At 41.0% G+C, this 23446-nt stretch overlaps 1 protein-coding gene and 1 long non-coding RNA gene across 3 annotated transcripts; one reads left to right on the plus strand and one right to left on the minus strand.

The window, feature by feature from the left end:
• Nucleotides 1-438: 438 nt before the first annotated feature.
• On the minus strand, nt 439-20720 carry PCF11 (PCF11 cleavage and polyadenylation factor subunit). Of its 2 annotated transcripts, none has more exons than XM_040583270.1 (16): nt 20120-20720; nt 15087-15212; nt 12587-12775; nt 11978-12169; nt 10038-11146; nt 9587-9776; nt 8836-9478; nt 7248-8743; nt 5830-5917; nt 4990-5109; nt 4346-4451; nt 3512-3695; nt 2876-3031; nt 2014-2106; nt 1500-1535; nt 439-926 (listed from the first exon to the last, which is right to left on the minus strand). In XM_040583270.1, exons 1-16 carry the CDS (start codon nt 20306-20308, stop codon nt 705-707), a joined length of 5139 nt encoding a protein of 1712 aa, XP_040439204.1. In that variant the 5' UTR covers nt 20309-20720; the 3' UTR covers nt 439-704. The 2 variants fall into 2 exon arrangements, with proteins under 2 accessions (XP_040439204.1, XP_040439203.1); XM_040583269.1 differs by having other exon boundaries at nt 4346-4454.
• Nucleotides 20721-20937: 217 nt separating this feature from the next.
• On the plus strand, nt 20938-23171 carry LOC121083181. The gene is made up of 2 exons (XR_005826266.1): nt 20938-21330; nt 22017-23171. It is a non-coding gene; the product is annotated as an uncharacterized LOC121083181 (long non-coding RNA).
• Nucleotides 23172-23446: the final 275 nt, after the last annotated feature.

Genomic DNA, 23446 nt, shown 5'->3' on the forward strand with positions numbered 1-23446 from the left:
AACTACCAGGCATCCTGGTTTGTTAATTGTTTGTTGGCACTTGTGTTCACTATCAAGCACTCCAGTTGGTTTGTTAAATCTGCCCCTTCTACCCAGAACTGTCTTTTTGGTTGTGTGGTTTTTTTTTTTGTTGTTGGTGGTGGTTTTCTTTGTTTTGTTTTGGGTTTTTTTGTTGGTTTTTTTTTTGTAGTTTTTTTTTTTAATTCTGGATATGTAAAGTTTGTTCAAATTAAGTTTAAGAAGAAAAGAAACTTAGGGTTGTCTGAGAAGTTCCTGCACTGCCTCCCTTGATAACCCACCTATGGGACAACTGAAGGAAGTTATTTGCTTTCATTTTTCTGAATGTTATTGAGCAAAAGTTTTTAGTTCCATTTAAACTGAAAAAAGTACAGAAACACTGTCTTCATTTGATGGTGTGCATAAACATTACACTCCATATATAGCAAAAATATCTTTTATTTATAATTTACATTTCCACAAGTGAAAATTGTACATTTTTACATATACCATTTCATTCCATTAAATTTTCACGCATCTACAGAACTTTCACACAATGACACCTGAAACTGTGCAGGCATTAAGAAATTCAAATACAAAAATGTATTTATTAACCAGTAGTTGAGGCCCTGCCTCTGTTTTTATTTCATATAAAAAGTATTTGCCTTCCAGAGTTAACACACAGCATCTCTTCAGTAAAAAAATGTTCATACCTCAGTTTGAGCAGACTCATCAGGTTCTGTTTTTATATCTGTAGATGCAGGTGTGCTCTCTTCTGCACAGGCAGTAGGGGTGTCATCAGGTTCTTCTTTGACTTTAGGCGAGTCACAGGACTCCTGTGTTTCTTGTTTAACAATGTTCAACACTATATTTAGTGGATTTTCTACAGGAGTCTTGCTGGGAGATGGTGTGCAATCAAATGATGATGTCTGCAAAGTGAAAGTCAATGCAGCTTTAACACACGTTTAAATAACCATTTTTAGCTTCTTATCCCCTTTTTACTCTTTTTCAAAATGCAAACACACTGATGGTGAGGCACCCAAAATCCAAACTTCTACTTTATCAAGATCCTAAGAAAACAGGTATTTATTTTAATAGCATTACTTTTTCACAATTACTTTGAAAAGGTATCATCCAACCAGTGATGCTTAACATATTACCATAAATTATTCCCTACTATTAACACACCCCAACACCCATCTACTCCATTTTTGCAAGTTCCTACAATTACGCATGTTACTCTACAGTAAGCTCATTACATGTTTTTCAAACCACAGTTTTGGTTTGGTTGTGTAGGGCGCACAAGCTGTCCCAGTACAGCATGTGAAGAAACTTAGAGCTAATTCTGTATTATAAACTTGCCATGCCCAAGGCCTTTGAATCTTAGGCAAGAGAAATGGGTAACACATTCTCAACACATCTGCTCCCTGCAACGTCAAGAGATCAAGCAAACAAACTGAAAGCAAAATGCTTAAAGAAAACATGAAGGAGAATTCACTTACATTTTGGTAATCTTCATAGCAAGATGGATGGTAAATCTGAAAAGAAATGTTATACATTTAAATATATAAATTATAGCAGGATCACTGGTTATGAACAGAACAGTGTCAATTAAACATCACACAATTTATCTAGAAAAACAACAGTATGAGCAGACCAACTATAGTGTCAAATATAACTGGGAAAAGATTCTGTGTGTATTTAGGATTAGTTATCATGCAGAAGCCCAGTAAATGGTAGGCATTATTTGCATACAGAAATAACCAATACTTACACCCATATATAGAAACACTCCTTTCTAGCACTGCAGTATAAGGGAAGGCTAGTGAGCCTATGCTAATGATACCAGGACTTCATGCATTTCCAAAGATTAAGATATTTATGTGCTAGGAAGCCAGGAAAACTACCATGGGAATCCCTCAGGAGGAAAAGAGCACCTGGCCCTCACTTTTTTTTTTCCTGTAATCCTTCAGGTTTTTTACTGTTAAGTATCACATTTAAGTAAGATGAGATCACCTTTTCATCTACTCTGATAGCATTCTTCAGGTGCCACTCTTCCTCTTCCTCGTCCCAATACTGTTCAAATTGCTCTTGACAAATTTCACAGCTCTGAAAAGTTATTGGAGTAACAGAGGTAAATGCTTATTGCAACAATTTACTCAACACATGAACTTCAAGAACCTATTGTCAAATAAGGTTCTTTTAAATTAAGATAAATACATTAAGACTACAACAAGATCTTTCCTCTACACTTTAAAAATGACTTTAGAAAACCTTAATCAAAAATTGAGTGTAGTCTGCAGACTAAGCAATGATTACCATCTAGCCTTGAAGACTGTTGTCACCTGAGAAAGGTAAGCTTTGCCCTTTTAGCTAGGAAGTCTCTGCAAAACACTTTGTAACAACCTAACACTGTTTTACTGTCATGTAAAACAGTACAAGGATTTTATTAATTTCATTTACAGCATTATCTTCACTCTTCCCCTTAATCTGGAGCCTCAAGTTAAAAAAGACAGAACTTTTGGATGAAGTATTAACATTTTCAGTACTTCTGTGCAAAATAACCAACTCGGGACAAAGCACAAAAGGTACTTTTCAAAATGAAAACAAAGGCCTTCATGGCTTGGCAGCTAGTGTCTTAGGGGTTCAGCATGTAAAACTAAATTGTCATTCCAACATCATTTGTGTTTGATTACTACATCAATTCATCTACCAAAACACATCTACCAAAGAGTAACTACTGGTTACTTTGAGGTATTTATACACCACTATGGAGTGGTGTATATACAGCCCACTGTATGAAAGAATGCTGTAAACTTCTTTCAAGTATTAGATGATTCTCAGTATCTAGGCTAATAAAAAGCAAGCTGAAACTTACTTCAACTGCTCCAGCTGGCCCAGCAGGGACACTTTGAAATTCCTTCTCTTTTGCAGCTTCTTGTGTCTTCAAAACAACCTCTTCGTGAGCTTTTTCAAAGAACTGGCTTTTTGCACGCTCCTCTAGATCAGCTATTTCTTCAAATTCAATCCAGTCCTAAAGAAAAAGTTTTCATTCACACAGACACTGACAAATAGCTAGAAATGTTTAAAAAAATAAATCTCAGAGGAAAAAAAAATATATTCCCGAAGTACCATATTTAATAAATCTTACTTCATTAGAACTGAAATGCTCTTCACATGTAGCATTAGCACAGTGCATGCTTTCTCACAATGTTACACTTCAAAAAAGCTTATTCCAGAAAAACCACTATCCTTCAATTTCCATTCCATTCTCAGTGTGATGAAAACAGTAAAAATAGCTTCAAACTGTTTATTGTTTTTACAATTGTCATTACAATTGCCTTTTGTATTCTGACAGGCATTTCAGAACTACTTGAAATATCTAAGACATCATTGTTTACCAAAGGCCAACTCCTGTGATGATGTAAATTTCAACTGCAATCCTAGAGCAGGTATGTAAGTAAACCACAGAATCTGGCCTGTAATTTATCAAGCCACATACTGCATTACTTACTGTTAAACTGTAGTACCATCTTCTGTGTGTAATTTTTCTGCTAACATCTTTTTCTGTCCTGTTCTGACGATAATGCCAGTCCAAATGATCTGCATAAACATCCGTCTGTGAAGTAGTGAATCTCATTCCACATGAGTAACACTGAATTCCAGTGTACAGTCGATTTATAACACTATCATAGCGTCTACAAAAAGGAAGGGGGGGGGGAGGAAAGTCTTAAGATTTCTTTGAAAAGAAACAGTTAAGAATTTTCTCACTAAGATGTTTCATATGCCCACAAGATTAGAGGAAAAGCACAAATCTAACTGCAAGGTTAAAACACACAATATAGCTTAATTCTTCCTGATTTTCAAAACATAATTAATTGAAACATTCAAATAACAAACAATGGGCTGCTATTAACTATTTATGAGAAACACACTAGGGTTGTCTTGTGCCTATGAGCTTCATCAGCTAATAGTGTATGAAATGGCAATGCCTGCCCTTGGCTCTGTTTGGCAAACTACCACAAAGGTGGTAAATTTAGTAGTAACAAAGGAAGAAACACTTCCAATACATATCGCAACCTTACTGATTAAGTAACAACATGCAACTTGCATAAAGATAGTTTTCCAACTTCATTTTCCCTCTTTTTCCTCTCTCAAATTCTCCAAGGCTAATATCAAAAATTGCAGTTCCCTTAGTCACAAAGTGACATATATCTTGCAAAAGCTCTCAGCTGTCTTGGATTAACTATCTAGATACTACGAAAAGCTCTCAGCTGTCTTGGATTAACTATCTAGATACTACCATGTCATCATTCTTACTGCACTGTAAACTCAGTTCTATACGCACTGTCTAAGTTCTTCAACTGTGAAGTTAGTGAGGTCTGGAACATTCTGATCTTCGTTCTGGTCATCATCTTCCTCTTCAGCAGCTGGCTGGGCTGATGTTTCATTCACTTCTAGAAAGGATAAAGATACTTATCAAAATTTCAGTACATCAGAAAGAAATTACATGCTTCTGAAAGTTATTTTATTCAAATATTAATAAATACGATCTTACTATGCTAAAATACAAGTGTGCAATAGCTAAGTCAGTCATCTTCTAACATCACTACAAGAAAGCATACAAGATACTATAGGTTACTCAGAATTTAAGTTTAGGAAAACAGTATGTCACCTCAGTCTTTGGCATTGAAATTCAGTCTTCACAGACAGAAATACTTCAGAAAGTAGTAAGAATCCAACTACAATCAAGAACAAGTTACCGAGGCGCAGCACTAAAGACAACACAGACTGCTCTGGATAGCTGAAGTGTACAAATTAAACAAGATACTAAGAATTCACTCCATCCTATGCACCAAATTCCTTAAATTCCTTCCCCCAAACAAAGTTCAGCTTCAAAAAACATGCAGAAGTTTACTGAATTTTTTATACTTAGATTTACACTTCAGCTGTGGATAAACTGAGCAGTTAGAACACAACGGATCTACATACGTGCTGAAGTGGAATCAGTTTTTGACAGTTTGAGGATCCCGGTTGACAGCAGTTTAGCAAACAATTCATTGACATCAAGCTGTCCAAGGTGGTTATCAGGATATGAATGTGGAAGGGCTCCTGGGGAATAACATCGACATTCAAGGAGACAGAAGGTTAGCATCAGAAATTTACTTTGCTTTTATCAGCACATTTCACAACATGCTTTTCCTTCTGCTTCCTGTTTCTTCAATTTTATTTCAAATTATTTACCAACTCTCTTTGCTTTACATCTAGTCCCTGGCTGACTTCTTCCCTTGCAACAGCTTCTTTCACAATGTATTTCACATTCTCACAATTGCTACCTAAGCTGGTTGCCCATACACAGATTTCTACTGGATAGTGTTTATTGAAATGCAGCATTTTCCTTATTTTATGCTTAAATATTTCACCAAGACTATTCTACTTCATTACCTACTTTAACCATCTGTAACTTTTTAGAAGCGCTTCATTACTCATCACTCATATACTAACCATGTTTACACACTCTGGCAAATGCAAGCCAGACCTACAGACTGGTGCCTTCCAGAAAAGCAGACTAAATTTTTACCTTTTTTTTTTTTGTGTGCAACTACATACCAAACCCATGCAGTTAATGAAAGCCTTCACCGTTTGAGCGAAACCCCTAAAAAGACGAAGGTACTACAAAAACCACATCTAAGGTCACCTCACTGAGAAAGCTTCCCTTAGGGTCACACAGACCAAGTACACAAGGACATTACAAAAGGGTAATTTGTGTGACCACTAACAAACAGAACCACCCAAAAGAAATAAAAGGAGGTTAATTATTTTGTTACATACCTGTAGGGTTCTGAACAAAACTTCCAGGATTTGGCAAATACTGTTGACCTTGTCCATAAGGCCCTGGTTGAGCAGACATGAGAGAAACCTGTGAAAGTAAACACTTAAGTATTTTTTGTATAAAATACAATTATACTTTTTTTATTATTTCATATTTAACTCCTTCCAGGAGTGATCCACATCATTTTGGTATTGAAAGGTTCACAAATTACTACATGGACTTTCCCTCATTTTCATTTTCCACTAGAAACAATTCAGAACACATACTCATTTTGCCTAACATTTAAATTAAAATGTATCACCTTTTTTTCTACCTATCAAGCCTTCAAACCACATCTCCAAATGTAATACTGTGTTTTAAATCGCTCTCGTTCACCAAATCAGAGCTCATCAGAAAAAACTTGGAAAAAACAGTGTATGTCTATTAACAAATGCCACAATTAATTATGATCTTAAGAACTAAAATAGTATCCACTTATACAAAACGCATCTTGAAAGGAGGATTTTTGGGCAAACTAGCTACAGTCAAAAAATTTTTTATATCTGAAGCTTAACGCAGTTGTAATAAAAGGGGGGTGGTGGTGTCACTAGTTGGCTACTTTCTGGATTTACAACTTGTTTAAAGTTTTGTCCCATTAGAGGTTAGCAGGACATATGACCTGCTTTGATACAATCAGTTAACTCTTCATGTTCAATTATTATCCCCCAAATGAAAAATGCTCTCTACAATCTCTAATCTACTGAAAGAAACGACATAGTTTCCACTGATTTAGAGTATCATTTGCCCCTTTTTAAAGAGAGTATTTCCAATAGGCAACTCCAAAGGCAACTGAACTCATAAAGCACACTGGTGCCAAGAGAATTTTAAAAGACTGTAGCTCAACAAAGTCCGTATCTTTCTCAATTCGCCCAAGTAATGGGTATCTCTTTAAACATGGCTTCTCACCAGCTGCACTGCTGCAAAAAGGCAACAGAATTATTTTGGTCCATTCTAATTCTACCCCTCTTTAAAAAATAAAACACGTATATCAATTTACATTATATGTCCCATGCTTTATAAAGAATTCTATAGAATTCACTTCTGTGCAAGTTTTACAAAACCACAAGCTTCCAATTACTTAGTTTTGTTTTCAAGTTAAAAATACTGATTTCAGGGTCATATTCTAAGCTACAAAGGGATTGTGAAGATCCACTATTTCGTTTACTTTGTAAAAATAAGATTCTTTAAAAAATAGCAATGCATGTCCTTCTTAAATTATCTAGAAACTACTGAAGGAGGATGACTTTTTTAGCTTGAAACCAGCTCCCAGTCTGCCAGCTCTTCAGAAACATCTTCAATTTTCAGAGGATGAAAAACTGCTAATGCTCCACACAAAATTACTTCAGCAAGCAAACCATTTAATGCCATCAGTTCTTACCTGATTACTTCCCATTGGCATATTATTGAAGTTTCCATATTGAGGACCCTGAAGACCTTTTTCATCAAAGTAATGTCCAGCTGTTCTCAACGGGAAATTCTGTGCTCCTGGGCCAGCTGGCCCATTGAAGTTTGGTCCAGGCGAAGCATCAAAGAGATCAGGTCTCTGGAACTGCATCCCGTGAGATGGTCCATTGTAGCTCTGGCCGGGATGTTCAACAAATGGACCACCTTGTCCATACGGTGACACTTCTAGTCTTGAGGCAGGATGGTTAGCTACATTTTCGAAACGTGCACCTTGAAGGCCAAGGGGCAAGTCAAATCTAGAGGCTGGCTGGTGTGGTCCATCAAATCTTTGAGGTATGGCTGTATCAAATCGTGGTTGCACCTGTTGGCCAGGTGCCCTTTCAAATCTTGGGCCAGGCTGTCCATGAATCCCATCAAATCTTTGCAAAAGAGACAGCTGTCCAGGCTGACCATCAAATCCAGCTGCATGACAACCATCAAACCTCGGACCAGCACGACCCAGAGGACCATCAAATCGAAGTCCACCAGCCCCCTGGTGTACTGGTCCATCAATCAGCCTCGGACCTACACCTGGCTGACCATGTGGTCCTTCCAATCTGAGCCCACCACCTGACGGTCCATGTGACCCCTCAAACCTGAGCCCGCCACCTGATGGTCCATGTGGCCCCATAGGCTGACCATGTGGCCCCTCAAATCTTAGGCCACCTCCAGGTTGACCATGTGGCCCCAACGGCTGCAAGTGTGGCCCATCAAACCTGAGGCCACCCCCTGGTTGACCATGAGGCCCCAAGGGCTGACCATGGGGTCCCTCAAACCTGAGACCACCCCCTGGCTGACCTCGAGGCCCCATAGGTTGACCATGAGGTCCCTCAAACCTGAGGCCACCTGAAGGCTGACCACGGGGACCCTCAAACCTCAGACCAACTCCAGGTCCTTCAAATCTAGGACCACCTACAGGCTGCCCTGCAGGCCCCTCAAACCGCAATGGCCCACCTATCTGCCCAAGAGGTCCCTCAAACCTCAGTGGGCCTCCTCCACCAACCTGTCCTGGTGGTCCTTCAAACCTTAGGGCTCCTGCCAGCTGCCCTGGTGGGCCATCAAATCTTAGGGCTCCAGCTCCCCCTGCTCCTGCCAGCGGTCCATCAAACTGAGATACACCTGTCCCCAGCAAAGACCCCTCAAATCTCATAGCAGCCTGTCCAGGTGGCCCATCAATTCTGGAACTTGAACCAGCAGCGGGACCATCAACAAAAGGACTTCCTTGTCCATCTACCCCAACCCTTGCAGCAGCCTGTCTAGGTGTGCCATCAAATAGAGGTCTGTCTTCCATTAGTGCACTTATCCTCTGCTTTGCTTCAATGCCTCCAAATCTTGATCCTGAACCTTCCGGAAATGGTGCTTTCTCCGGATCATCATACCTAGCTCTTTTGAAACGTTCACTGAATGGTGATCTTGCCTCTTCTCGAACACCTGAAGAAAAAAAAAAAAAAAACAAACCAGAAAAAACTCACTAAAATGTTTCCAATTATTTACCAGATGTAAAATAAAGCAGAAGGACATACCAGCTTGCCCAAGAAGCTGTCTGTCTTCACGATTATCAAATCTGCAGATTGCATCACCATCTATTTTCTGGAACTCTGTTGTGCTCTTCCCCTGTTGTCTGAGAGCATCTCTAAATTCATCTGATTCTCCCCAGCTGTCATAAGGATCAAAGTTCTTAGAACCTCTTGCTCCTTTAGTAGCATTCTGTTCCTCAAGTCTTCGTCGACTCTCAAGTGATGGGACGTTATCAGCAAAAGGTCTATTAGTGCCACTTACAGGAGAGTGTCTCCTTGATCTTTCTCCAAATGGCTCTTTTCTGTCAAACTGTACTCCACGCTTGGCTTTTGCTTGCTCACATTCTATTCCAGGAAGCAATGCATCAGGTATATGATAATCCAAAATATCATCCGGATCCAAGAGATCAAGCCTTGATAACGAATGCTGAACTTGTGTTCTTTTCAGTTTAGCCTTATGTTCATAATATGTTAGCTCTGCATCCGACAGAAGAGGCTTCTTTTTCAAACCACATTTTTCCTCTGCAGTGCTATCCCAGATGTTACATCTATGCTTTCCTTCCTGATACTGGAACAGCTGTCGGATCTGATGAGCTACCATGAGGAACTCATCTTGTGTTATTTCACCAGATGCTAAGCGTTCATTGGCCTGTAATATGAAGTTAAAGTTTAGACTTCCGAAAAGAAAAGCAAACCATACCCAGGACAATTCTATGAAGTGTATTCTATGAATAATATTAACATTTGTTTATATTACCTTCTTAAGTAATTCTCTCTTGCTTGCAGATGTCAACTCTTTGGGAATCTGTAAATTGGCATCCACACTTAACCGATGCTGCTGCTTTGGTGCTCGGGGTGATAAAATTCCTTTATCAGCAGGCCAGTTTTCCCGGTGTCTTTGGTGAGGGGATTTACCAAGTGCTTGGTGTTCTTCATTCTGCTGTGAGCTGAAAGCAATACATTTAAACTACAATTACTTCTTTGTTTAGGACATAACTATTACAACCCTGTTAAAACTGATCACAGCAAAACATCACTACCACCTTACAATCCAAGTATGCATCATTTCCATATTGCGTGAGAAGACATAAATTACTGATTTTAATGAACTGCACAGTGCCACAGAACTGCAAAGCTGACTATTCTCAAGTCAGCAGCAGAATTTCCACTGACTTCAAACAGGTGTTTAAAAAAAGATGGTAACTTACTTTTTATTTTCTTCCCAACCAGATTTCCACCTCTTGCCTGATTTGGATCCTTGCCAGTTTTCTGCATTCTCCTTTGGATCAGGAGCAGCTTTTGTAGAATGCTGGCTTGCTGTTTCTTGGGGCCTGTCTTCCTGGGCTTTTTTCACTCTCCTTGGATCTCGCACCTCTTGTTTAACATTTCTCTTATTAGAATTTCTTTCATCTCTTGCCGCTGGTGTGCCTTCTTCAACATGAGACTGCTTAGGGCCTATTGGACGTATCTTTCCAATTTTAGGAGTTGATGAAGTAGGAGATAAACTCCTAAGTCGTCTCTTGGGTGATCTCCTCTCTCGTCTTTTCGGAGAATGCGTAGATGGTGACCGTGCCTTAGGAGAGCGTGATCGTGACCGTTTTCTATTACTTGATCTCCCTTGTTTTCCACCCTGTTTTTCTGAGTCTTCTGTAGTCGTGTCTTGTTTCTGAACAGCACCATTAATTACTTTATTTCTGCTGCCTGCTGGCCTGTGTTCACACGTCTTATGTTCCTCTTTTTCTTTTTTCTCTGTATTTCTCCTTTTTTCTTTCACCTCTTCGTCTTTGCCCTCTGACTTATCTTGAAGATGTCTTTTCAGTCTTGGATCCCGTTTACTGATTTCAGATACTTTTGTGCTTTCACATTCCTGGGTTTTAGTATCTTTAGTATTGGGCAGCTTATTTTTCAAAGGGGATGGTGATTTAGGTTTTGCTTCTGACTGGTCAAGCTCTTTCTTCTGTGTTTTTTCACTTGCTTTCAATTTTTCTGGCTTTGTTGAGTTCTGTTTTTCAGCCTGTGTTGTTCTGTTTGCCTTGGTATCAGACTGACCAGTTGTGTTCAGTGGAAATTCTTTCCTGTGAGATTGATCTTTAGCATGAGAAGAATGTTGAGCCATCCTGTTAAGTCGAGGATCCCTATTTACTATTTTCATGTCATGAAGTGGAGGACTTGGGGATGGTTTGTTTTTTTCGGATTGCACAGCAGTCTGATGAGGTGATTTAACTGTCATATGAGGTGTGGGAGACATGTGTTGCTTGGAAGGTGCTGGAACTGAAGCTATAGTAGATGATCCTTGCTGAACACTAAGAGATACAGCCTGAAATAGAAAACAGCATTAATCTGCATGACAAATTGACTCCTACCCTGGAATGCTCATACTCTGTCTTGAAACGAAAACTATATATAGAAATTTCTTGAATGTTAGGTGATTCAGCCATTTAATAAAAAATGACCCATTAATTGCCAATTACAAGCATTAAAATATTGCACTACCGTAAGATCAATTTCAAATATAATGCAGAATCAGTACTACAAAGTCAGTACTGCAGAATATGTAACTAAGGCACATGTTCTCATTACAGTGTTAGTTTTCCTATATTTCACACGCTCAAGGCAACTAAGCTGCCAAGTTATCTGATACAATTTTCATATTTCTAAACTTCAAAGAAGCTTTATTTTGGTATGATCAATTACCAATGCAGCAAGATATTATAAAACAATACAGCTTAACCACCATCTTCAGACAGTAGCATCTAACCAATCTGACCTGAGGAAACTGACTTTGTTTCCAACAATCAGGCTTCCTCGCTCTGTGACAGCAATTGTATTTGAAAAAGCCTGGCTTGCTGTGACCCATAAGAGGAAAATGAGGACCGTAAGTAGGCATCATTTTGGACGTAAGAACAAAAACCCAAGAACTTCATTTTTTTTTTCTTTTTACGTTGACATAAGAGTGCAATTCTTAAGGTTTTTAAATAACAAATACTGTTCAGGAACCCCACATCATCTTGCACTGCTCTGGTCCTAAAATAGCTACACTTGTCTAACGAGAGGAAAAAAATCATGTACTGCATTTACCAGTATAGGTAAGTACTACCCAAAAGAAAGTCAGACCCAACTATAAGGTTTGATCAACTATCCTACTCACCAACTGTGCTTTAGTCTGTTCCAGCTCCAGCTCTAATTTTTTTTGCTGAAGTTCTAACAACTGCTTTTGCTTTGCAAGCAATTGCTGCCTTATCAATTGCTCCTGTGTCAAATTCTTTTGTATTTCAGGAACAGCTGGAGGAGTAGAGGCACCAGAAGTGACAGCAGAGGTAGGTGCAGAAGATTCCTCTGGCTAAAAACAGAATTAAAAAAATTTAAGTTTAAAATAGCGATGGAATCAACTAACTCCATCTCCTTTAACTGTCATCATGATCAGTACTGGGACTTAGTTGTGTAGTAGTTAGAAATTGCATTTTTAAAATGCAAAATGTAACTAAAACAATTTAAAACTCTTGTCTCACTAGAATTTGCCTGCTGTGACAGGTGTACATCATTTAATATAAATCCATGAATGTTCCAAAATACAGAATACAGTTTTGAAATATAAAAAACCAAACCCATCAAGTATTCTGAATTCAGAAATTCCTCTTACCTGACTACAAAGCCCAGATACTTCACTCTTAATATACTACATTGTCAAAAAGCAGCAAACAAACAATGAAAACTACACATATTACCATCTGTTCTTACAGTAGGCATAAAAACTTACCGATTTATTTAAAAACTTAGGATTCACATGGATGCTAGAAGTATTCACATTTGGGGGCAGAGGTTTAATTGGCCAAGCAGGATCTAATGAGTTGACTCTGACATCAAGTGCATATAGTTTCTTCAAAGGAAAAATATCATCCCATGTGGAGCGTAACTTAAATAAACTTTTCCTAGTATTTTCATCCACCTAAAACAATAAAACAATTCTATGGCTTGTTAAGTTAATATAAAACAATTTCTTAATCTTTTCTGTAGAACTTATTTCATTTCTTTCCTATTTCTATCAGCAGTTTGCCATCCTTTCCTATCAGCAGTTTGCCATTTTAACACATTGAACTTGCTACACAGTGCAGATCATATATCTATACCAACAGAACCAGTAACAGAACCTCAAAGGTAGAACTGTTGTTTCAAGGCCATTTGAAGGTTTTGTTGTGTATTACCATTCTCTGACAATTTTCTTGCAAATTTTCCATTACCAAAATTCTCATTTTACTTGCCCAATTTCTGTGGAAAAAAATACAGTAACAGAAATACTGAAAGGCAACAGCCTCTGAGACAATACATTATTCCAGTGTTTGTGCTGAATGGAATATAACAATGACAAGTCAGAAAAGAAACTTTATGAACAGAAAAGGTGTTTTGCTCAGCTGTTTAGTCAATGAAGGAATTTTTTTCCAACAAATGTAATAAAAGGGGTATTAGCTACAATGAAGTTAACCATATTTCAGTTCAGCTGCAAAATTAGACCTGTGAGCCACATGTACTCATAGGACCAGTGCCCATTTTATCCTTCAGAAACAATTAGTTTGGATTATCTCATGACAGGTGTTAGGAATTTATAGTAAAATTTAATTCACCATAACTTGAGTAGTTCAATTTATAAATGAAAAACATCTGAGGACAAAATATATGCAGCTGTCCTACTGTCAATATCCTAATGTCAATATCCCAATTAAATAATTGACTAAATAGATGGGGTTTGCTGCAGTTTTATTTTTAAGACATTACAGCAAGACAGAATAGTCTCAAAAATTTGGAGGTTCTTTCAGGGAAAAGCAGGAACTTCAACAAAATAGCTCATACTTAGCTACTGGAGGGGGTGGGGGTATGGGGGGTGTGCCTCTATACAATTCTGTACTTTTAATGAGGGTATGAAGTTCACGGCAAAACGTGCAGAAATGACTGAGCAAGTGCTCCTGACTTCATGACGTTTCTAAAGATGCCTTAGTGAACATTTACTGATAAAAAAAAAATTTGTAACAACGTCAGTGCTGGAATTCTACTGTCATCTTTTAACATGACCAATTAATCTAAGTGGCTGCCACTTTACACAATTAATACATAATAATTAAATAGTTCTAATTAGCTTAGTAGACAGCTAACCTATAAAACTGAAAATTAGTTGTTATCTAGAGCTTCAGCCTGCAACATTAAATGTAATTCAGTAAAAGAACATCTACAATTTAACACTGAAGAAAAAAACTAAGTGCCTGCTTCCCTATCTATCTACTCTACACACAGCAGTTTTTAAGTTTTCTATGGTCATTATTACAATCTATTCCTGATTTCACCATGCGTTTTACATCTGAAAACCATATATAAAGCACACTGGGATCTCAGATCCTTGCTGATATGTAATGATAAATATGCAAAAGCTACATTCGTCTCCTTCATACAAGATGCCACTTCCTTATAGCATACAGAAAACCACAGAAGTTAACCCTTCACTCCTGATCCAACTTAAACCCATTCAAGTCCAGCCATTCAAAACCTGGACTTCAATTTGACTTTCTTACTGAGGAATACACGCAATGACTTCACTGGGTTTAAAGCACAAAAATTAGAAGATACGGCAGCAGTTTTCAATGTTGAATGAAATTAAACCACGTATTTGTAATGTAATACAGCGATACATTCTAAGGCCCTTCCCCCACCTAGCTGTCCTCACCCCCACCCCCCCAAACCACAGACCACCAGGAGAGAATCAGCTGTCAGTGCTATTCGCTCTTGACAGTTTAAGCACTCATTTTGCACATCACAAATAAGGTAAATCAGACAATCTTAACTACAGGAGAGAACAGCTCTGGGAAATCCACAAGAAACTGATTCTCTGTCTATTTTTGGCATGAAGACTATTTACTATCTTAAAAATAAACCAATAATTCATAATTAATTGGTCTATACATTACAAAAACTCCATCCAGGTAAGCAATCATTAGCCAAAATACTGTTAGTAAAATCTTGCCTGGATAGGAACATTACAGAACTTTATGAACCACATTAACTAAGACTTTGCATCTTTCAAGCTAACATGAAACTGACATGCTTGATAGCAGCAGAAATAGTCTTCCACAGTATAGGTACAGTACTGAGATTTATAAGAAATAATCAATTTGTATAGTTTACCACCCAAGAAAACCCAAGCCTGAAACGTATTTGTTTTACCAGGAACAAATTTTGCTTAGAATACAGAACTTTTCTGAAAGCGTATATACCTTTTCAAATACACAAATAAATGTTGCAACTAGGTTTTTAGTAAATGCAGTAAGATATTCTCTTCCCACATTCTTGACAATGGAATCCATAAGGTACATAACGGGTAGCTTCTCTGATGCAGGAGCCTGGAGTAATAAGAAGAAACTGAAAAGTTTAGTACCACAAAAACACATTTTAAGCTTTTTAAATAAAGGGATTACCAATCCCAGAAATACAGACCTCTCTTTTTGGTTGCCACTATAAACACCAAGGGATTTGGCTTGGGATTTTTTTGTTTATACAAAAACTTAATCTGGAAAATCGATACTCCGTTCAAAGTATAATGCAGTGGGTCTATCACATAAAAAAAGATCACCTTAGGTTATTTTGTTTGTGTATCAAGCTTTGGAAAAAGGCAAAAAATAAAAAGAAAAAAAAAAGAAAAAAGAAGCCCACAAGACAGGATTGCTGCTAGTGTACTGAGTGTAACCTTTCAAAACCACTTGAGAAAGTAACTTTTAAGTTAGCAGGAAACCATCGTTAGCACTTCAAGGAACTTCTAAAAAAAATAGTTTATAACTCAAGCCTCCTGAATGCTTGTTTTTCTGGATTTCACAGAAAACAAATCAGACTTCTGGCAAACAGCCCAAACTAGTGAACTTCTGTAGCTGTAGATTATACGTCGAGTATCAGAGTCTTTTCATAAACTACACACAGAATACATCGCAACTATGTCACCGTAATCCAATCCAAACAGATGTAGCAAGAAGTCCCATCCTCTCTTGGCACTTGCAGATAGCAACAGTTCAGATCTCCAGAGTGCACACAAAAACGTCGTCAGAACAAAGTTCAAAATCCAGAAAACTCAAATCATCTAGTCGACCAGGTAAAAGCACAGACAAGCTCAGGAACTGCAACCACCGTTTTCACAGAAGGGAGTCTTCAAACTCTGGACACATCTTTGCTACAAGTAGACGACTTGGGTTTTGTTGATTTTTGTGGTTGTTTTTTTAAGTCCATTTTCAAAACTTGTAGCAAGTTTGTGTAATGCAAGTGTGGTGACACTCTAATGTACACAAAACACTACTGGCCCAAATCAAGGTGATTTTAATGCCCACCATTGGCTTTCACAAAGCAGAAGGCACAGCAAAGTTCCAGAAAACATCAGCAAGTACACAAACTTGTTGAGGAGGTCAACACGAAATGACACCACCACAAGCTGTGTGTTGACCATGATCCCCTTAGAAGCGCATCCACTTCTAATACTTTAAGTCCCATTCGCCATCCGGTAAGCTCAGGATAAAACCAGAATAACTTCACTCACTGCTCATTTTTAAACAGGATAGGCTAGTAGGTTAATTAACACCTTACTTCGCAGCCCCATCGTCCAGACAAGTGTGTGGAAGTGCACTTGCTTTACAATTTTAGATTTAATTCTTTCCCTTTTAAGGTGGTTCACAAAAGGGCACCGAGTCAACAATACTTTTATATGGGTAAATCACAATGTTTCCTCACAATTTGAATGTGTATTAATTTACCATGACCTGAAACAATTCTGAAGAGGGCAGAATTCCTTGTTAGTTGGGGCGGGGGAGAGGGTGGTGGCGTGTCACTGCCTTTAAACATATTGAAAAAACAGGCAGGTGGTGTATTTTGTACATAAAAAGACAGGAAAACACAGTTAGCTAAAAGTTAGCTAAAACTACTCGCAGCACATTACAAGCCTATCTTACACCAGGACGTTAAACTCAGCTGTAAACAACCTAATATGCAACAGTGTTAGAGTAAAGGCACCTCTCTAGTCTCAGAAATCAAAGACTATGGGGTCAACAGCTACCTGATAATAAAGTGACTGTGGAAAACTGGTTTCTTCTTTAAAGCAGTCTGCACAATGGCACATTAAAAAACACCACTCTAAGGGCTGAATACCTTTCTTGATAAAAAAAAAAAAATGACAGTGCACCATTTCTGACTTTTTAAGTCAGCTGTTAGGGAAACAAAGTCTCAGAAGTACCTCTGACCAAGAACTACTGCCATCGCATGTTACCTTCTTCCATTTCACCAGTGGATGGAATTACCTCACTACACTCAGCTAAGCTTCAAGTCTGCGATGCTGGGGAATCATTTAGTAGCAAAAGCACTCTAACAGGTTAACTGTCTGATGCATAATGAAAGTGACAGTTAGAAGTAATCATACACAGAAGCACTGCCATCTAGGAAGGGAGCCTACTTCAAACTACGGCACAGAATTAGAAGCTTAGCAGTGTACTCTGCTTCAAATACAGAATACTCAGGTGTCATATTTTAAAGAACCACGACTTAAAATGCAGTTGGAACATTTAAGTCTTCTCTTCTGGAAATGTTTATTATGTCAAGGTTTCTAGCACATATACCAATAACCACAAAAGGGAATCTCAAACTTGAATGTATTTTGTTTTCTGGCGATCTACAGTATCCCCTAGCAAGAAAGATGCCCACGACAGAAACCAAAAGGCAGGGAGGCGCCGCATAATCACCAGAACACTAACTCTGAGCTCATCAGCATAAAATTAAAGACTTCATTACAGAAATCCCACTGTTCCTTCAAATAACGTAGGAAAGCTATTGTTGGAAATGTGTGGCTCTTTTATTGGTTTCCTAAAATATTTCATGTTTAAAACCATATCTGGCAATCGAACCCCAAGTCAAACTTGTGCAAAAATTTGTTTGTTTTTAAAAAAACCCACCAAAACCAACCTTGTATACAAAATGGGTCTTGGAAACAAATTCTGCACTATACAATGGTAAATAAAAAGACAAATACATATTTCACACGTTTTATTTACAAGTTTTATAATACCAGTCACACATTTCAGAACCATTTATTAAACGTAAAGCAGACCACTCAAGTTTTACACTAAACAAACTGTCTCCAGGCAACACTTTTTAAAAGTGGCTTAGTAAAGGAGATCACTTTCCAAGAAACTACTAAAAACTTGCCTTGAATAAACCACAGTCACAAACAGTAACTAGGCAAAACTAACCATTGATACAGGATTTAAGACAGCTTTAAAAAAAAAAAAAACCACACTTCAGGGCAGGCTCTAAATCACCCAGAAATGAAAAAAAAAAATTGACAGCATTGATATTTATCACAAATCATTATATACACATCCACTGCCCTTTAGGAGATATAATGGTGAGATCTATTAAGATTACGAGGTCGCCTCCCCAAGGAATGGCAAAACTCAGCCACTGGCAGCTTTTAAAACTAGACTCCAAGAGGTCTGTGGAACACTAAAAAGCCATCCTGCATTGATAGAAAGATAGATTAAATAAGTGATCCTTTCCTTCCCTCCCCATCATTAGGCAGTACAATTCTCACCATTATAAACCACGACTTAAAGCCAAAGGAAAAAAAGCCTTTCAACTCCTGAGATCAGAGGGAGCAGGGAAACAACGGGGGAGGGGTGACTGGCACGAATGGGGGGGAACTGAAAGAAGAACCCTTTTCTTACAAAATGCTCTTGTTAAAAAGGTGCTGTAACCCCCTCATCCATGTGCTGTGGCTGACTGATGTCAGCAACTGCCTGGGTTGGGCTCAGAGGGAGCCTCCTCTTTCCCTTCTTTTTATATCATGTGCCTCAGACGCCATGTTAGGATCCTACAGGCTGCTGCAGTTTCTACAGTCAGGAAGAATTTCTTCTTCCCCATCCTCAACCAATAAACTTACCTAGCCAAAATAAATTAAACACACACACAACGCTAGCGTTACTCAGGGCACAAATCACCTGAAATCCAAACTTATTATCCCAAGCCCACAGAATTTTCTCTAATCAGGCAGAGCAAAACAACCCCCCCCCCCCCCACCACACACACTTCTCTATCCGGAACAGATGATCACTTTTCACCCAAACTTTTCTGGAAGATAAGGGTGCCCACCCCCCAAAATGAGTATCTCACAGGGACCGCACTGGGAAGGTAGTCTTATCTTAACTGATACTTAGAAGTCATTAGATTTAGCCCTTCAGAAGTGGACAATTTGCGTGCTATAAACTTAACCTTATTTTCATTCCTTTAAGCTACCCCTCCCCCCCCCGAAAACACCCAGATTCACAAAATCTCCCAGTCGGGCTCTCTCTAACGATCGCAATATTCACCTACTGTCGAAATCGCTAAATGCAAGGATTTAGACACCAGATTCGAGACACCGAATACTGGCTCCATGTAGGGGAAAACCCAGCTACAAGGGCGAGGTGCTGCTGCCCAGTCACTGCCAGGCCGCCATGTTGTGTCTGATATTTACACGGGGCTTAAACCGGGACCCACGCTGCCCTCCCAGAGCTGTGGTGGGGCGAGCCCCAAACCCTCCCCCCCCTACTACCAACAGGGTGGTGCGGGGGCTGTTCCCCTCCCTCGAGTCCCCTGCTCCCTATGGGGTGGAGGGTAGAAGAAGCAGCAGCAGCCTTAGCGATGAAAGGAGGAGCCCCCGACGTGCCGCCCCGTGCTCCCTGATCCCCCCTCACACACGCTTTCCTCCGCCTGCTTCCCCCCCCGGCGACCCCAGCCTGCTGGCCCTCTCCCCACTGCCCCCGCCGGGGCGCTCCCCACCCTACCCCGAACCCCCGCCACCCTCAAACTCCGTTCAAATCCTGCTCCCTAGCTCTGCTCGCCCCACATCGGTAAACCCCCTCCTCCACTACCTCCACGTCCCCTGAACCTCCCTGACTCGCCGCCCCCTCCCCCCCGCCTCCGGGGCCCAGCTATACCCCTCCCGCCGCTGGCCTCCTCACTCCATCCGGCCCACTGCTTCCCCCCGAGTCTCTCCCTCTCTCTCGCCCCACTCCCCGTCTCTAAAGCCCTCTCACCCCGGCCCTGCTTCGCTGCCTCTGCCCGTCCCGTCCCTCCACCCTCCTCCTGCCACCCCGCCGCTGCCCGCCTCCTCCCGCGCTGCTCAGCAGGCCGTCTCCCCCACGCCCTTCCCTCCTGAACCCCCGAGGCCGCCCTAGCCCGCTGCCCCGGCCGGTCCCCCCAGCAGTATAGGTAGGAGTAGTAGTCGGTGGAATATAAAAACCTTGGCGATTTGCGCCTCGATCAGGGAGACGATGTCCTTGGCGAAGGGCACGTTCTCCTCAGCCAGGATGGTCAGCATATTGATGTGCGGCTTGCTGTTGAACGTCAGGTCCTCCAGCGACGACTGGTAATCGCGGCACGCGTCCTCCCGGGCCTCGCTGCTACCAGCGCTGCTCTCCGGGGCCGACATGCTTCTCCGACCGGGGCCCGCACCAGGACCCGACCCACCGACCGAGAGCCCCCTCCCCGCGATCCCCTTGCCGCCGCCGCCGCCGAGCGATGCCGCCCCCCCCCGCCGCTGCCGCTGGGCTCCTCTACCGCATCCTCCGGGCTGCGGCTCCCGCTAGTTGTGGTGCTGCCGTCTGTGCTGCTGCTCCTTCGGCCGCCGCCGACTCAGTCTCAGCGCTCACAAAATGGCGGCGGCAGCTACGGTTCGCAAACCTCTTCCTCCAACCGTTGCGTCATGTGAAATTGTTCTCAGGAAAGGGGCCGGTTGCTTGGAAAGCCCCTTTTGTTCCCTTACCGCGCCCCGATTGGCTGGCGCCCCGTCTGCTCAGCCCGCGATTGGCTTGTCCGTCAATACAGCGGCCTCCGATTGCCTGAGCCCGCCCCCCGTCTCCTCTGATTGGCTTCCGTCCCGAAGCCCCGTTCTCGCCCCGGCGTCCCGACTTGCAATTGGTCCCCTACCCCCCTGCTCCTAACCTGCTCTGCCTCTTCCTACCGCCTTCTCAGTTGCCCCGAGCTTTGATTGGTGCCCCTGCGCAGTCCCGCCTTTCCGCCACGCCCTCAATTCCGCCCCCCGCCCGCCATTGGCTCAGCCGTTGGCATGGCAACGCCGTTGCCCACCGCCCCCGGGCGGGCCTGAGGCCTGGGCCTGGGAGCCGGCGGTGGGCGCTGCCGGGTGGCTGCGGTCTCACGGCCCGGCAGGCCCCCCTCCTCGGGAACGGCCCCTCGGCACCGGGAGAGCGGGAGCAGTGTCTGTTGGCAGGCCTGTACCGGAGAAACCACTCTCTCCGGCGGAAGCAAGTCGCCCGAGTACAGGCAACAGCGCTCGTGTAGGCCCGTCAGCAAAACGCGGCCTTGTCCTCTAACGGCCGTTGTGCCACAGGAGCTGGGAGGGCCGGTGTGACCCTGGGTTGCAGGCCCACTGCTTGGTGCCAGGCGGTCCAAGGCACTGGATTTTTCCTGCCTCATTGGTCTTCATTTGCCTCAGTAAGTGACCCTGTCCTCCCTGCTTCTCTGATGCTCCTCTGCCTTGCACCTTTTAGCTGGTCACTCCTCACACCAATGTTTTGAAGTGTAAACACAGCCAGGAGCAGCGTTTCTCCTTTTCACTACACTAGTAGGCGAGAGCCAGTACGGTCAAAAGTAATAAAACCTGCTAGCCTTTGGTCATGAGATTTGCCCAGAGGTACCTCTTGGAAGTTAGCTTGCTTACAAAGCATTTTAAGGTATAGCCATTCCTTCCCCCCACTGCATATTACTCATTAACTGTGGAGAACTGTTGGCATTTGAAAGTAGGCCATGGGGGAATGCTTCATTAAAATACACTTTGAAAAACACATTCTGTGAGATCGTTTTTAAAATGCAAAGTGTGTGTGTGTATATATGTTTATATATTTTTATATATATTCTACAGATATAGCAGAAAGATAGCGAAAATGGAGACCTGGCAAGTTCCTGGTAAAAACTGCTGTTGGTCGTTTTATCTGGATAAAAATATATATTAGTTTCTATGTTCATATTTGTATCCCCTTTCTGAAAAATGTTACCTTCAAAACAAGGAAGAAGGAATACGAAACACAACAGCATCTTTTATTTGCCTGTTGAATTGTATGTTTGTATTTGTTCCTGTAAGCCTTGCAATGCCGTACTTCATATGCCTTTCGCCTTTACAGTGTGTCACCAGAAGATAAGAAAACGAAACTAAAGTTTCTGTCTTCAGCCGACCAGCGCTGGGACTGCAAGACTTTTTCTCAGCATAAATATTAGCCAGCTATTTGAAGACACGCTGTCCATGAAGAATATTAATTATGTACTAGGAATCAAGCCATAATGTAAACCCAATTTATTTGGCAAAAACACCACATATTGTTCTGCTCCTAGGGGAAAAGTGTGGGGGTGGGGAAACCTAGCTCCTCCTCAGACGACTGTATTTGTAAGTTAGACTCCTCGCTCACACTAATTACAGAAGCAAACCAAATAATACGGGAAAACTGCCTTGATGAGGATGCCATGTGGTCCAAGACCACCCTCAAAACCAGATTTGCTGTTTACTAATCAGTGAATGACTGAGCCTGATGTGAGACAAAGCAGTTTGCTACCCTCCAGAACACACCTGGCTCCCTGAGACTGAGTACTCCTTACGTACCTGAGCAGATCCAGTATTTTAGTATGTTTTTAGTTTGTCTTTACTAGTAGTCTTCATATGAAGCCAGTAGTACCTCAGCAAGGTCTACAGGCTGTCAGTGAGGAGTTGCCCATGAGACCTTCATGCTGATGGGTTTTGGGGACATTCTGAGCTCTAAACAATTCTTGAAACAGCTCAAGACTGGCATAGAAATGCCCATTGAGTCTGTCCTTGGAGTCTCTATGAAAAGTTCTTTATTACAGGAACTGTGTTGTACCAGCAGTATGTGCAGAGTGTGGGTTTATCTATGCCTGCAAAGGCACACTTCATCCATGTGTTCTTGAAACGACCTCCTATCAAAGGCACAGCTTCACTGAAATCATTAGTTAGAAATGCCTCTGGTACAGCTATGCCCCACTGCTTCTTATCCCAGTTGACACAGCTGTCAGTTACAGGTTTGGGGTTTTTTTATAGATGTAGCTTGGGGTTTTGCTGGTATAAAATCCACTAAAAAGCCTCTAGACTAGACTTACATGTAGCACACTTGACTTGAGAATCACCAAGAACTTATAATTAAAGAAGTTTTGCTGGATAGTTGTAAAATTATAGTACTACATGAGAAAATGTATTAAGGTAAGAGTTTTACAATGTAAAATTAATTCCAAAACATCTGCAGTTGTACTTGAAAATACTCATACTTGTGTTTATGCTTGAGCTTAATTTTCTTGGAATTTTAATAAAATGCCCTTAAACTGTTTTATAGCTAGCCAAGGACAGAAAAAAAGGATCTGTCGGCACACAAAAATGTTCTTGCTGCTTTTCATTCTGGAAAAGTTAAAAAAAAAAAAAAAAAGGAATTGAAAATGCATCCTTTTTGACACATTTGGAGAAGAAAAGCATAGACACTAAAGAAACAAACACAGTGCAGATTTTTAAATATTGGCTTAATGAGATGTAAATTACCCCTCTGTATATAAG

The sequence above is a fragment of the Falco naumanni genome, chromosome 2 (assembly GCF_017639655.2).
Source record: "Falco naumanni isolate bFalNau1 chromosome 2, bFalNau1.pat, whole genome shotgun sequence".
Taxonomy (NCBI): domain Eukaryota; kingdom Metazoa; phylum Chordata; class Aves; order Falconiformes; family Falconidae; genus Falco; species Falco naumanni.